Here is a 16,247-nt window from a genome sequence, read left to right as displayed (position 1 = left end):
GAAGGAGGACTTTACAGAAGGAGGACTTTACAGAAGGAGATGTTGTCAGTGGTTCCTGCTCTAACATGTGAGTGTCCAGAAAGGTCCTGGTAGGCTTCCTGGGTCATGACCTCCTCTTCACAGAGAGATTACGGAGGTGATGAAGATGCTGTTATGATGCGAACGCAATGGACACTAGACGCTACTTCACTGGTGTGAAATGAGTCAGACAGTGAATGTGTGAGAAAAGCTTCTGCTATTCTTAAGATTTGCTGGGAAATTCTCTCTCTCTCTCTCTCTCTCTCTCTCTCTTTTTTTTTTTTTCTCTCTCTCTTTCTCACTCTCTCTCTCTTTCTCTCTCTCTCTTTCTCTAAATGGATAGAATTGCTTTCATCCTCTGGTGGTGATGTGAGAGAGAGAGAGCCTGCTGATGGAAATGTACTACGACACCAAGTGTAGATTCAACCACCATCTCCTCATGTCCAGCACCACCCTCACCCCACCCCCCTCCACCCCCTCCACCCCTCCACCCCCTCCACCCCTCTATCCCCTCCACCCCCCTCCACCCCTCCACCCCCTCCACCCCTCTATCCCCCTCCACCCCCCTCCACCCCCTCCACCCCTCCACCCCCCTCCACCCCCTCCTCCCCTCCACCCCCTCCACCCTCACCCCACCCCCTCCTCCCCCTCCACCCCTCCACCCCCTCCTCCCCCTCCACCCCTCCACCCCCCTCCTCCCCTCCACCCCCTCCACCCCTCCACCCCTCCACCCCCTCCTCCCCCTCCACCCCTCCACCCCTCCACCCTCACCCCACCCCCTCCACCCCCTCCTCCCCCTCCACCCCTCCACCCCTCCACCCCTCCACCCTCACCCCACCCCCTCCACCCCCTCCTCCCCCTCCACCCCTCCACCCCTCCACCCTCACCCCACCCCCTCCTCCCCCTCCTCCCCCTCCACCCTCCACCCCCTCCTCCCCCTCCACCCCCTCCACCCCCTCCACCCCCTCCTCCCCCTCCACCCCCTCCTCCCCTCCTCCCCCTCCACCCCCCCTTGCTCCCCCATCCCTCTCCATCATCAGCCCCATCTCCATCCTTCCCCCATCCCTCGCTCCCTCCTCCCTCCATCCCCTCCTCCCTCCATCCCCCCCTCTTCCCTTCATCTCTCCATGTTCTGCAGTTCCATCTGGCTATATTTAGAAACAGGCAATTTATAGTTCCAGAGCACCAGAGCCTCCACCTCCACCTTCACACGGGGGCTCCATCACCCCCACCAGAGCCCCCACCTCCCCCTTCACACGGGGGCTCCATCACCCCCACAAGAGCCCCCACCTCCCCCTTCACACGGGGGCTCCATCACCCCCACCAGAGCCTCCACCTCCCCCTTCACACGGGGGCTCCATCACCCCCACAAGAGCCCCCACCCTCCCCCTTCACACGGGGGCTCACTCACCTCCACCAGAGCCCCCACCTCCACCTTCACACGGGGGCTCCATCACCCCCACAAGAGCCTCCATCTCCACCTTCACACGGGGGCTCCATCACCCCCACTGGCTAGTATATGTCAGGCTTTGACACCTCCTCTTCTCTATAACTGCGTGTTACGAGCACGTGCACAGCCAAACCCCACAGGCGCTCTGGCTTTTACGCGTGTTGTCCGTATGTAAAGCGATCCACTCCACTCATCTTCACACAGACACGTCAGAATAAAGATCGGGCGAAGAACCAGGACCTCCTAAGACCCGCATCAGTATCGATGAGGCGATAAGTTGCACTGTAGCACCAGAATCGCCCTCGGAGAGTAATTTATTTCTTTCCAAGGTGAGCTACTGGGAAATAAATTAAGTCTGTCTTCTTGCATTTGCATCACTTAATCTGTCCGTGCTCATAAATTCTGTGGCCCCGAGGTGATACGGCAGCACCGGGTTGGTGTAGTGAGACTCCGCCCATGTCAAAGATGTGCTCCACCCAAAAAAAAAAAAAAAACCCAGCTAAAAGTCGCTGTTACCAAATGGCGTCCAGTGGGTGCCGGCCGGCACACCGTCCTCACCCTCGACTTCCCACTCATGATTAATGGAGTTAGCCAGTGTGGGTGAAGAGTTGCTTTAAGTAGCAACTGCTCCATCTCACAGACTTTCTGACAAGAGAGACACCATCTACCAGTCACGCAGTCCTCACCGTGCAGGCCTCATCACCATACAAGCTCAACCAGGCGCTCCAGTGCTGGGCAGAGATGTTATTAAACATCTCGATCTTCTACAAAAATAGCAGGCGAAATGGCCGAGTTGACAAAGGGCCGAGTTTTTTTATTTATTATTTTTATTTTTTTAATGAACGTACTGCGGAGGAACTCCTGTGTGAGATGAGGGAATCGAAGTGCTGTCAGCGATCCTGCCGATTCCAGCCGCCGTGACGTTAAACATATTGAGTTGTGGGTGTGGGTGAGTGTGAAGGAGCCCCATCCCCAGTCACGCATGATGGAGGACCATTATGGCACGGTCAAGGTAGATTATGCAGTTTTGTGCGTGTGTGTGTGTGTGTGTGTGTGTGTGTGTGTGTGTGTGTGTGTGCGCTAAGCCAAGAGGCTTTGCGGTGTGGTCGCATCACACATGCGGTGGAAAGAAGGGATAGGCAACATCAAACAGGATTTTCCAAAAATAAAACAAAAACATCCGCCTCCCCCAGCGACACACACTCACACACACACATACACACACTGACCACAGAGTGAACATGATATCCCCTACAGCCCTCATTCAACTCTCTCTTTCTCTCTTTCTCTCCCTCTCTCTCTCTCTCTCTCTCTCACACACACACACACACACACACACACACACACACACACATTTTCATTCAGTTATACAGTACACAATATATAATTTTTCACTCAAATGACAGGGAGCAAAAGTTATTGCTTTGACACTGCAGCGGTGTGACACACAAAATGGTAGACTCCTGACTACAAAGGTCCATTTCTCCTCTCCCTTCAGTAACAAAGAAAGAAAATCTCAAAGAAAGCCTGCCCTTTGTAGTGGTTCTCTAAATCTATAGCTGGATTGATGGTGTATTTGGGTGGCGTGGTGGGAGTTGGGGGGGGGGATCATAGCACCGAAAACACAAATGAATTGCTTCTCCCAAAACCGATAAGATTGTCTCTGCCAGGGATATTATTAGACACTGAGCACATCAGCCTCCGAGCTGCTGAGATCTGACAACTTTCGAAGGGGTGAAAGAATCTGACAATAGAAAACTGTCAGTGCAGAATCATTTTCCATCCTCATCCTGTGACATCTGGCCGCATTAACTTTGGCCAAACCCGCGAGTGCACGGATATTCTAAGACATCCACAATATTTGAATTTATTCAATGTAATTGCATTTATTTTATCCGATGATGTGTTGGTTCACCTGACAACTGAGATAAGGTCTTGGAAGATTATAACTGTCAGCAATCCTCCACGCGCCGTAGCACATTTTGATTCTGCTCTCTGCCTCTCTGTCTGCAGGATGTGAAGTCCACATTCTTCCAGTTCGGCGCCTCCATCCAGCAGGAGGCGCTACTCATGCTGAACATCATGGAGGAGTACGACTGGCACGTCTTCTCCATCGTGACCAGCAAGTTCCCGGGCTACCAGGACTTCATCGCCATCCTGAAGACCACGGTGGAGAACAGCTTCGTGGGCTGGGACCTCCAGAACATCATCACGCTGGACGCGGTGGACGGCGACTCGCGCTCGCAGATCCAGCTGAAGAAGCTTCAGTCCCCCGTCATCCTGCTGTACTGCTCCAAAGACGAGGCGGCCTACGTCCTCGAGGAGGCCCGCTCCCTGGGTCTCACCGGGTTCGGCTTCATCTGGATCGTGCCCAGCCTGACCACGGGCAACCCGGACGTGACGCCGGCCGAGTTCCCGTCGGGCATGATCTCCGTGTCGTACGACGACTGGGACTACCCGCTGGAGGCTCGCGTGCGGGACGGCCTGGGCATCATCACCACGGCGGCCGCCGCCATGCTGGAGGAGTTCGGGGACATCCCGGAAGCCAAGACCAGCTGCTACGGGCAGATGGAGAAGACCAAGCTGCCTCCCAGTGCCCTGCACAAGTAAGTGGACCCTGCACCAGTGTGTGTGTGTGTGTGTGTGTGTGTGTGTGTGTGTGTGTGTGTGTGTGTGTGTGTGTTTACGCATGTATATTTGAGCTCTGAATCTGATTCATCTCAAGCCTGCATCTGTGGAAGTGAAATAAAGAGGAGAGAGAAAGCTGTTGAAGAGAGACAGTGAGGTGAAGACCTGGTCTAGGCAGAATTCACAGATACATGCTAATATAGTTGACCATCTGGGAACAAGCACTGTTTTAATGAGACGGGGGCTGGGGGTGTGTGTGTGGGGGTGTGTGGGGGTGTGTGGGGGTGTGGGGGGGTGTGGGGGGGTGAGAGTGTGGCCGGTTGGGGAGGTTGGTTAGAGGATTCAAGACTTTCTAAAGTGCGTGACAGGGAAGGAGATGTTTTTTTTTGTTTTTTTGATGAATGAAAAGGGCACTACAGACATGCACATTTGACAAGAACGATGGCAGAGGTGGAGAAAACAGAGAGAAAGGAGGAGTGGATGGAAATAACAGAAAGAGAGAGAGCGAGAGAGAGAGAGAGAAAGAGAGAGAGAGAAAGAGAGAGCCAAAAAGCCAAAGTAAAAGAGAGGGAGCCTTCTGTAGGAGCTGGACCACTTATTGAAGCTTCCTGCCAGTGAACTACTGCATTGATGCATAATGTTTTTTGAGAGAGAGAGAGTGAAACAGCAAGACAGAGAGAGAGAGAGAGAGAGAGAGAGAGAGAGAGAGAGAGAGAGAGAGAGAGAGAGAGAGAGAGGGGCGGGATGATGAGCACCAGGGATGCTTGGCTAATACACTGAGAGTGCTCTTTAAACGTGAAGAGCTCCAGCGCTTTGGTCTGCTCATCTCCACTCCCATGAGGAACGGCCCACTGCCCCGCCCACCTCCGCCCCTCCTCCCCGTCTGGAAGCCCCGCCCACCCAGAGGCCCATGCCAAATAAGACGGGCTAGACGTGGCAAACTGTCCCATTTAGAGGGAAGGGAAGCAACCCCCCCCCCAGACAGGGAAAAGACAGGTGCAGATGGTTGAAGTTCTGGCCACAGGGACCTCCGGCCCGGCCAGAGGCTTTTAGCAGCTAACGGAGGGGAGGAAGAGGAGGGGCATGTAGCCACATCGCCGTACCCGCCGCCAGAGCGGACAGAGCGGACAGAGCGGCCATCGCAGCGGCCACGCCGTCGTTACACACGTCCCTCACGTCGGTGTTCTCCCTGCCGAACGACAACGCGGGTGATTTAGTAGGAAACGGCGCTCAGACCAGATGCTTGCCTTGCTACATCGCTTTGTCTTAACGATTTCTCTAACGTTCTACTTTGTGGAAACAGGGACGCCGTACAGTACAACGATCTGGCAGAATACGTCATTTCACAGGGGAAAAAAAAAAAAAAAACGTAAAGAAGTGTCGAGGCAACACCTGGCTGCTGTTCATGTTCTCGTTAAAATGAAGCGTCAGACGTTGTGGGGAAGTATTTGCTCCCAAGCTAAATTTTCCTTTATGACAGATTTATGGCTCTCATCTCAACTCAGGTGAAAAGACCTCAGAGACAAATCTCCCTTTCATATATCAGTGACGAATGCTGAAATGACCTGTCAACTGGGAGGGTGAACCTGCCGAGTCCTGCAGTGTGTGTGTGTGTGTGTGTGTGTGTGTGTGTTTGTGTGTGTGTTTTGGGAGGGCGGAGTTGAGCTTTTTTTTTTTTACTCATACTTCTGGCCAATAAAGAGCACCGAGCATGACGCACTGTCCCCTCCCCCCGGGGGGCGGAGCAACATCAGTGCCTGTCACAGTGACCTTCTCCCTCCCAAAAGCAGCCGCCACGTCTTACGCTACCTGTGTTGGTGGGGCGCCGACTGAGCTGTTGACCACTGCCGATGGCTAATTCCAATAGGTCAGCGATGACGTCACCCACATCACCCTATTACCACCAGCATTACTACCAGGATGGCGCCATGTGAAGTGTGCACCCGTCAGACAGGCCGTGTCATATGGTTGTGGTCATAGTGCATTAGAGCTGGCCGGGCTGACCCAGACGGTGGGCAGTATTGGTGTGGAGTCTACACAGCTGGGACAAGAACATCTCAGTCGAACACGTCTGGAACAACTGAAATATGGCAGAAAACACATCAACAAATCAAGCATCAAACAGCAAACCCACACTCACACACACAGGGAGGGGGGGGGCACACCACGCTCTCCTCTCCCACCCCCAGCCGCACAGATTTGCTGCTGAAATCAACTCCGCTAATAGCTGGTTCCTCTTTCCAGTGTGCTGGTGGGCAGCGTGGTGACCGTGGGGCCACACTGAGAATGTTGGGGTCTGAACAAATGTGTTTGGTATTAGCACAAACACATATATGCATATATGAGTGGATGAATGAACGGATCACCACTCAAAATGCATAACACATAACCGGAAGAAGAGGCTTAACTACGTCTGTGCAGCTATGTGTGTGTGTGTGTGTGTGTGTGTGTGTGTGTGTGTGTGTGTGTGTGTGTGTGTGTGTGTGTGTGTGTGTGTGTGTTTGTGGGTTCATGTGTGCGTGGGTTTGTACGTGTGTGTGTGTGTGTTTGTGGGTTCGCGTGTGCGTGGGTTTGTGCATGTGTGTGTGTGTGTGTGTGTGTGTGTGTTTGTGGATTCATGTGTGCGTGGGTTTGTGTGTGTGTGTGTGTGTGTGTGTGTGTGTGTGTTTGTGGGTTCATGTGTGCGTGGGTTTGTGTGTGTGTGTGTGTGTGTGTGTGTGGGTTCATGTGTGCGTGGGTTTGTGAGTGTGTGTGTGTGTGTTTGTGGGTTCATGTGTACGTGGTTTTGTGCATGTGTGTGTGTGTTTGTGGGATTTCACATTTCACTTCCACTCACATTGTGGTTTCATGATAGGGTTAGACTTCAGCTGTCAGTTGGGTTGGCGAAGATGTGGTACACCTGTCAGGGAACATTGAGCACCTGGGTGATTACATGAACATACAAGAATAGACGAGCATTTTCAACTTCTCAATTCTGCGACATTTGAAGCATTGATTACCACAGACAATAATTTCAACTAAACCTTTAAAACTATATAACAATGTAGTTTCCCTGTACATATAAACGATTGAGGAAACATAAAAACTGACTGGATACACAATGAGAACTGTGAGAAAATGAAAGAATTTCTCAACACTTTAATCACTGGGTTTGCAGATGTAGATACAGTATAACAACAGTTTCTTTACACACTCATTATTTTGTCTTTTGGCCCATGTACGAGACACCGTCCCGACGCGCTACAGTCAGGACAACGCAGGCAGTAAGGGGCGTCCACAGACATATCTAAGATCGAGAACATGCATGGGTGAAACTGACCACTAGCACACCTGCCGAGACTGGAAACACTGCGCAGGACGGCTCTCCTGATTGGCTACTGAGAACTCTCTAACGAGTCCGTTATTAGCTGCAGGTGTGTGCGGTCGGTGGGTGGATCTTGGGAGGGGCCGGAGTGCAAACCGGGCACGCCCGTAGTCTGAAGAGGAAGTTCCCGTGCAGAAGCACGTGGAGTAGCGACACGGTAAAAGGGGGTAAAACTGTGGGTTTGAAACGCAGCTGGATTGGCTGGATGAAGCTTTGGTGAAGTGGTTTGAGATGGTTCGGTTCTCTGCACTTGCACGCTTGGCGTTTTAATTATCTCGTTCAAGCGCACAGAAGATATATGGGGCTTTTAGTAAATGAGCCGAAAGAAGAGACATTGTTTCACACTAATTACGTAAACTTTATTTATACAGTACAGGGACACTGTTTTGCACTAATGACTGAAACTCTCTGCATGCGGCGTAGAGACACTGCTTTACAGTAATGAGTGGAACTCTATATCTGACTTAGGGGTGCTGTTTTGCACTAATGACTCAAATTCATTATATGCAACATAGGGGAGGCCTGTCTGGCTTTATGGACATCTCCTCTTTCTCGATTGAGCCACGCTCCATTGCCAAGGAAACACGGAGCCACCCAGCATCGCCCAAGCCCATGTGATGGCAAATGTGACACATCAACAGTAGATGGCGCCGTTGAGTCCTCCTATCTGGAGCAGAATCCACTGGAGGTGTGTTGTGGCCTTGGCTGAAGGCACCATGCAGGAGGCCTGTGGGGTTCTAAACCAATAGGACTTTGAGAAGAAGGGAAGAGAGAATAAAGGTTGCTTGGGAAAATGGACATTTGTTCAGCGTGGCACACTGTGTCCCTGTATCTCCCTGTATCTCCATGTTCTCTCCTCCTTTGTATCCTCCTGGTGTTCAGTTGCTGACAGAGAATTGCACAGGACAAGGACCTGTAGGTCAGAGGTTGTGACCCTCCACGTTCAAGTCCAAAGTCCCAGCTGCTCAGTAATTTGTGGCAAGGTGAGTTCGGCTCGGTGATCCATGCCGGCCTCTCAACTCGGAGCTTTTGAGGATGGAGACCGGTGGAATGGCAGAGACTGAAACCTGGAGTTGAAGGACTGAACCCTGAACTGAAGTACTGAATCCTGAACTGAAAGACTGAACCCTGAACTGAAGGACTGAACCCTACAGCTGAAGGACTGAACCCTGAACTGAAGTACTGAACTCTGCAGCTGAAGTACTGAACCCTGCAGCTGAAGGACTGAACCCTGAACTGAAGTACTGAACCCTGCAGCTGAAGGACTGAACCCTGCAGCTGAAGGACTGAACCCTGAACTGAAGTACTGAACCCTGCAGCTGAAGGACTGAACCCTGCAGCTGAAGGACTGAACCCTGAACTGAAGTACTGAACCCTGCAGCTGAAGGACTGAACCCTGAACTGAAGTACTGAACCCTGCAGCTGAAGGACTGAACCCTGAACTGAAGTACTGAACCCTGCAGCTGAAGGACTGAACCCTGAACTGAAGTACTGAACCCTGCAGCTGAAGGACTGAACCCTGAACTGAAGTACTGAACCCTGCAGCTGAAGGACTGAACCCTGCAGCTGAAGGACTGAACCCTGAACTGAAGTACTGAACCCTGCAGCTGAAGGACTGAACCCTGCAGCTGAAGGACTGAACCCTGAACTGAAGTACTGAACCCTGAACTGAAGTACTGAACCCTGCAGCTGAAGGACTGAACCCTGCAGCTGAAGGACTGAACCCTGAACTGAAGTACTGAACCCTGAACTGAAGTACTGAACCCTGCAGCTGAAGGACTGAACCCTGAACTGAACCCTGCAGCTGAAGGACTGAACCCTGAACTGAAGTACTGAACCCTGCAGCTGAAGGACTGAACCCTGAACTGAAGTACTGAACCCTGCAGCTGAAGGACTGAACCCTGAACTGAAGTACTGAACCCTGCAGCTGAAGGACTGAACCCTGAACTGAAGTACTGAACCCTGCAGCTGAAGGACTGAACCCTGCAGCTGAAGGACTGAACCCTGAACTGAAGTACTGAACCCTGCAGCTGAAGGACTGAACCCTGCAGCTGAAGGACTGAACCCTGAACTGAAGTACTGAACCCTAAACTGAAGTACTGAACCCTGCAGCTGAAGGACTGAACCCTGCAGCTGAAGGACTGAACCCTGAACTGAAGTACTGAACCCTGAACTGAAGTACTGAACCCTGCAGCTGAAGGACTGAACCCTGAACTGAACCCTGCAGCTGAAGGACTGAACCCTGAACTGAAGTACTGAACCCTGCAGCTGAAGGACTGAACCCTGAACTGAAGTACTGAACCCTGCAGCTGAAGGACTGAACCCTGAACTGAAGTACTGAACCCTGCAGCTGAAGGACTGAACCCTGAACTGAAGTACTGAACCCTGCAGCTGAAGGACTGAACCCTGAACTGAAGGACTGAACCCAGGAGACTGGCTGCAACTGCAAGCTCAATCCCACTGAGCAGGAGAGAACACAGATTATCGATGTGCTCCCTCCCCTGCAGATCTGATGTAATTGGATTCAGTGATATATCTAGAATGGCGTGGAGATTCGTGGTCAGGTTCATGCTCTCTGAACGGGGCCCGCAATCAATCCCATGGGCCATTGGGCCGTTGGGGCAGCTGGCCGGGGCAGTAAATTAGCGAGTGGTGCGGTGGTGGCGCCCGGACTGTTCGGCTCCTCCTGTCGCTATTGCTTGTGTGAATAAACGAACAGCTTGTTGAGAATCAGCTGTCAAAGTGTAGGTGGATGTTTGTGTTGACAGTGCTGTGTTTGTGTGTAGATCGCTGTGTAAGTAGAGGTGACTGCGTAAGTTTGGAGGTGGCTGTATGTGTGTCTGTGTGGATCCCGGGTTTTCTGGAGGTAGATGGCCCCAGGTGAGGCGTGATGAAGGGCGTCATGTTCTTTTACGTCTTGTACTTAAAGGGACGACACAGGTGCACAGGGGTGGCAGGATGTCAGAACGCCTGTCAGACAGTACACAAGTGCGCATACGTCACACTTCCTAATTCATTTATCTCTCTGCTCGTTGTGGACATCTTTTACACCCTGTGTGTGTGTGTGTGTGTGTGTGTGTGTGTGTGTGTGTGTGTGTGTGTGTGTGTGTGTGTGTGAGTGTCTGTGCGTGTGTGTGACATAAGTCAGTGGGTGGGTCTACCAACACAAGGCTTCCAAGCTCACCCTGTGCCTGTCTCTGTCTCTCTCTTTCTCTCACCATCTCTCTCACTTTCATCTTCGTACAGAATGGAAGAATGGTAGTGGCAGTGATAAATGCAGATTTCATATGATACTAATAATAATCCTGGGTGAATTTTTCATCTTTGGTTAATGTGACATCTGATTTAGGTCAGTCGTTAGATGGATCATTAATTCTTCCTTTCATCTTCCTGCCTCAGAATGTTTCAAATGACCTTCATACATTATTTTGAACCTTTACATATAGAATTAATACTAGTAAGAGTCAACTTTTTTTTCCTGCTGGCATGGTTAGGTAAGATGTACAGCAGCACGCAAAAGTTTTGGCAGCCCTGGTTAAAATTTCGAATAGCTAAGCAAGTAAAATATGACCTGATTTCCAAAAAGTCACAATGATGACATTTCTTTAATGTTTTAAGCAAGATCACTTTATTTCCATCTTTTATAGATTCAAAACAATGAAAAGGCCTGAAGCAAAAGAGCTGGACACCCTACACAACTGGAACATTGTAGCACCTTCAGTGGCAAGAATTAACTTGTAGATGCTTTTAATAACCAGGTATCGTGTTGGATCATGGCAAAACCATCAGCATGTTCTTCTTGAGGTACTCCATTGAGGACTGAGGTGGATTTAAGATCATTATCCTGTTGTAGAAGACATCCTCTGTTCATCTTCAGTTTATTCAATGACATGGTGGTGTTTGCTTCCAGAATTTGTTGGTATTAATTAAATTCACTCTTTTCCTCTACTAGTGGAGATGTTCCCTGTGCCACAGGCTGTAACACAAGCCCAAAGCACGATCGTTCCACCTCTCTGCTTAACAGTCAGAGAGGAGTTTTTATCCCTGAAATTCTGCACCCTTTTTTCTCCACACACTTTTGCTTATTGTGGCCAAAAAGTTCTGTTCTAACCTCAGCAGTACAGGACGTGTTTCCAAAATGCAGCAGGCTTGTTTAGTTGTTTCTCTGCAAAACTTCTGATGTTGAATTTCGTGGTAAGGTTGCAGGAGACGTTTTCTTCTGACGACTCATCCATGAAGGTCACATTCCTGCAGGTGTCGGTGCACAGTAGAACAGTGCAACACCTCCCAGAGTCTGCTAGACCTCCCCCCAAAGTCTTTTGCAGTCCAACGTGGGTTTTGATTTGCCTTTCTAGCAATTCCCAGAGCAGTTCCCTGAAAAAGTTTTCATGGTTTTAACAGACTTCAATTTCACATCCACCATTCATGTTAACCGCCGTTTTTTTTTTTTTTTTTTACGTTACAAACCTGAGGAAATGTCTATGTGAAAACGCTTCTCATATCCTTCAATGGCTTCTTGAGCCACGATTGGAGGAGTGCAAGAAAAAGCTTTGACATTTGCCCACCGGGCCGTTCGTAATCACGACTGTGAACAAACCATTCCTCTTACACACTAATTAACACTAAGACCTTGGTGAAACTAATCTGAGAGCTGACATCTCTCGGGGTGCACAAACTTTTGTATGGTGCTTTATTTTTATTTTTTGTTTTCATTCTAAAACAGAAATAATACACTAATATTAAAATGTTGAAAAGACTTGTGGAGATTAGTTCATGTTCTACTCACTCCACTTTTCCAAATAACAGATGTTCTCTGTTCCTGGAAATGACCACGAGTGTGTGTGTGTGTGTGTGTGTGTGTGTGTGTTAGGTACATGATGAATGTGACCTGGGATGGAAGGGATTTGTCCTTCACCGAGGATGGATACCAGGAACATCCAAAGCTGGTGGTCATCGTCCTGAACAAGGACCGTGAATGGGAGAAGGTAGGAGGTCTTAGCGCCGGGTCCGACCTTCTAACAAGCTCTGGTTTGATTTCATTCTGGCTCCTTCGAGTGAGCTACCATTAGCAACTGTTTCACGCAATATTAGTACCCGTGAATCCGCCATTTTAATTACAGCCTGGAACTGTGTGGAAGTGTGTCGGCGTGGTAACGACCTCGGCCACACATGGCCAGCTAGTGCACATTCAAAGCTGCCATGAGACCTTTGGGTTTTTCGATGACGCATGTCAAAGGCACCAACGCATGCATACACACACACACACACACCCACACACACACACACACACACACACACACACACACACACACACACACACACACACATACACACACACATGCATACACACATGCACACACACACACACACACACACACACACACACACACACACACACACACACACACACACACACATGTTGCACACACATGCACTTTTTACACACACGTTGTCACAAAGCAGCTTTACAATCGTATGGGTCCAGATCCCTAATGAGCAATACGACAATGGCAAGGAAAAACTCCCTATGATGGTGGGGATTAGGAAGAAACCTCGGGAGGACCAAGACTCAAAAGGGAACCCATCCTCCATTGGGCGGCCCATTAGCACAAGTATTTGTGGTCAAAAAGTAGTTCTATAGTTATAGTTGTGGTTCTAGTTCCCCGGCCAAGTAGTCACAGTCCCTTCAGTGCAGATGGTGAACCTCAGGTAGGAGTCCTCTTGTGGACATCAATTTAAACCACCATTGATTTAAACATACATAGCTCACGTGCCAGTGATTAGCATGTGGCTCCGGCAGACTAATCTATAGCAGCATAACTAAAGGGAGGGGTTCAGAGTTGACCACAGTCATGAGGGCTCACTGAGACATTGCTTTCCAGTCAAGTCATTGTCACGATGCCATGACACAGCTGGATGGCAGCATCAACATCTCAAATTACCAGAAGTCTCAATGTCTGGGGGCCCCCAAGCCCCACACCTTCACAAGGGGAATATTAACTGAAGGCTTGATTAAATAGGTGAGTCTTAAGTCTAGATTTCTGTGTCAGAATCTCAGACTGGAGCTGGAAGGCTATTCCATAATTGAGGGGCTTTAAAGGAGAAAGCGCTGCCTCTGGCTCTAGTTTTACTAATTTTTGGAACTAAGAGAAATTCAGGATTTTGGGAGCGCAAACGTGAGATGGGTTGTAGTAAGCAATAAGTTCGCTCAGAGACACGTGCACACGCACACACACGTGCAGATACACACACACAGGTGCAGATACACACACACGTACACACACACACACGCACACACACACACACACACACACACACACACACACACACACACACACACACACACACATACACACACTTGCTGCAGTTCGATGAGACCATGGCTGGAAGAGTAATTGCAACAGCAGAACAATAGAGCAGATTGATCTGTGTGGCCGCTTCTGCAGCTCAGTCAATACCGCCGCCAGACTTAATTGGCAGGACTGGTCCCGTACCGAGAGGCACAGTCACTTATGAGAACCCTGATTTCCCATCCACATCGTGCGTCTCCCGTGCCCTCCAATAGCTCCACTCCATCACGGTCTGAGAGATGAATATGATCACGGGGACCGTAGGAGTTGCTAGATGCCACAGTCCGTTGCACAAAAATTACCTCATTTTCGGTGCAAAACACAAATTGGTGTTTGGCTTTAATATCTCCTATTCTGGCTTGTTAAGCCATGGCTGCCACACCAATACTGTATTGGATTTGTGTTACAGTTGAGTAAAGCCCATTAAATTAGGCCCCTACAGCACACTCCAAGCTTTTCACAGCACAGTTGGAAGTTTCATTTGTACGGAAACTCATCTAAATCGTTACATGCCTAATGCCGTAAGGTTTTGTAGGTCTTTCTTAGCCTCTGGGCCTGGGAAGCTCACAGGCTAATGAGGTCAAAAAACACATTTCAGTGTGCCAGTTTACATCATGTAAAGTAGCCCTGATAATACAGAACTTCTGGTCCTGGAGATCTGTGCTCATGCAGAGGTTTTTCCAGTCTAAATCCAGCGCACCTAATCCAGCGCACCTAATCCAGCACACCTAATCCAGCACACCTAATCCAGCACACCTAATCCAGCACACCTAATCCAGCGCACCTAATCCAGCACACCTAATCCAGCACACCTAATCCAGCGCACCTAATCCAGCACACCTAATCCAGCACACCTAATCCAGCACACCTAATCCAGCACACCTAATCCAGCTAATCAGTAGCCATATTTACATGCAAACAATGGCTGAGGTTCTTTCTCAAACCAGGCCTCAAGGCCACCAGATGGGCCACATTTTGTTCTGTCTCACCTCCCTGAACCAAGCATATTAAGATCTCCGAATATCTGGTAGTTATACTGCTGGGTTATGAAACAGCAAACATCTGGTGTGTCCCGAGGACCAAGAAAGGATAAGAAAAACTAATATACTACACAGAACCAAGGTGTTTTCATGAGTTGTATAAAAAGTAGTACATTTATACTACCATTTCATGCATACTGATGTAATCTAATCTTTCTAGGGGCTCAGATACATCACATGTTTCCTTTCATAATGTCTTTACCCATGAGCTTATTGTTTTTATAAACACAAACTGGCAGGTGCCATTGTTCTTGCTATACAGTTTTGCTGCAGTGGTTCATACCATTAATGGAAAATGCTGCGATCCAAACAAAGACTCCAAAATACAACCAGTGTGACCCAGTGGAGTGATACAAGTGTTGACATCTTAACAGTAGCCGTCTAAGTGCTTATCACTGCTGCGCAATCGAAGGTAGACTGAGTCTAAATAAACTGGGTCATTAGTGCTTAATGTTAAGTTGGAGAAAAACTCCAACTGTACCTAAGGAACGTATATGACCATAGCATCTGGCATAAGAGGAGAGATCGCTCAGATTTCAGACAGGCAAAGCCCTGCCCCTTTCTCTCCATCCCTTCTACCTTCTCTCTCTCTCTCTCTCTCTCTCTCTCTCAGCTGCCACTGAGGAAGGTTTAGATGGTCTTCACGCTTTTCTGAAGCGAGTTGACAGCTGCAAAGTTCAGGGTGCTTGCGACGGCACATTGAAGCCACATGAAAGCAATTACATTAATTAATTAGCAAGTAAGTAAATAAGTAAGTAAGTGTTTATTTATATAGCACTTTTCCAAGTGGGCCTACAAAGTGCTTAACAAAAAATACAAGCAAAAACACTACATAAAAACTAAAAAATAAGACATCATCACAACGACATACATAAAAAACGCTAGCCATGACCAACCTCAAATGCTAGGTATGTCTTTAGTCTTTTTTAAACAACTCATTAGATCAAGCAAGTTTAATGTCTAATGGCAGACCATTTCAAAGTTTCGGAGCACATACAGCAAAAGCACAATCCCCCTTGCGTTTTCTCTTAGTCACTGGAACTACTAAAAGCCCTTGGTTAGAGGACCTTAGTGACCTAGCATTAGAATAAGGGACTAATATATGTAATGGTCAGAAATATGTAATGGTCCATCTCCATGATTCAAGGCTTGGTAAGTCAAAACCAAAATCTTAAAATCGACCCTTTGTGCAACAGGCAACCAATGCAGTGAAGCCAAAACAGGTGAGATGTGCTCTCTACTTTTGGCACCAGTAAGCACTCGAGCTGCTGCATTCTGGACCAGCTGTAACCGTGTCATAGCTCCTTGACTAAGTCACGTAAATAAGGCATTGCAGTAATCAAGAAGTGATGATACGAAAGGATGAATATATCTTTCTGTATCTTGGAACGAAAGCA

The 16,247-nt window shown here is 49.0% G+C and overlaps 1 protein-coding gene across 1 annotated transcript in view; it reads left to right on the top strand.

Moving 5' to 3' along the window:
• grin2aa (glutamate receptor, ionotropic, N-methyl D-aspartate 2A, a) overlaps positions 1-16,247 on the top strand; it is a 99,888-nt gene that overhangs the window by 60,301 nt on the left and 23,340 nt on the right. The window contains 2 exon segments of the mRNA XM_076983692.1: positions 3,482-4,074; positions 12,331-12,445. Of these exon segments, the coding sequence (XP_076839807.1) occupies positions 3,482-4,074; positions 12,331-12,445 (708 nt within the window).

The sequence above is a fragment of the Brachyhypopomus gauderio genome, chromosome 2 (assembly GCF_052324685.1).
Source record: "Brachyhypopomus gauderio isolate BG-103 chromosome 2, BGAUD_0.2, whole genome shotgun sequence".
NCBI lineage: Eukaryota > Metazoa > Chordata > Actinopteri > Gymnotiformes > Hypopomidae > Brachyhypopomus > Brachyhypopomus gauderio.
Note: the sequence above shows the minus strand (reverse complement) of the source record. Positions and strands in the feature narration are given on the sequence as shown.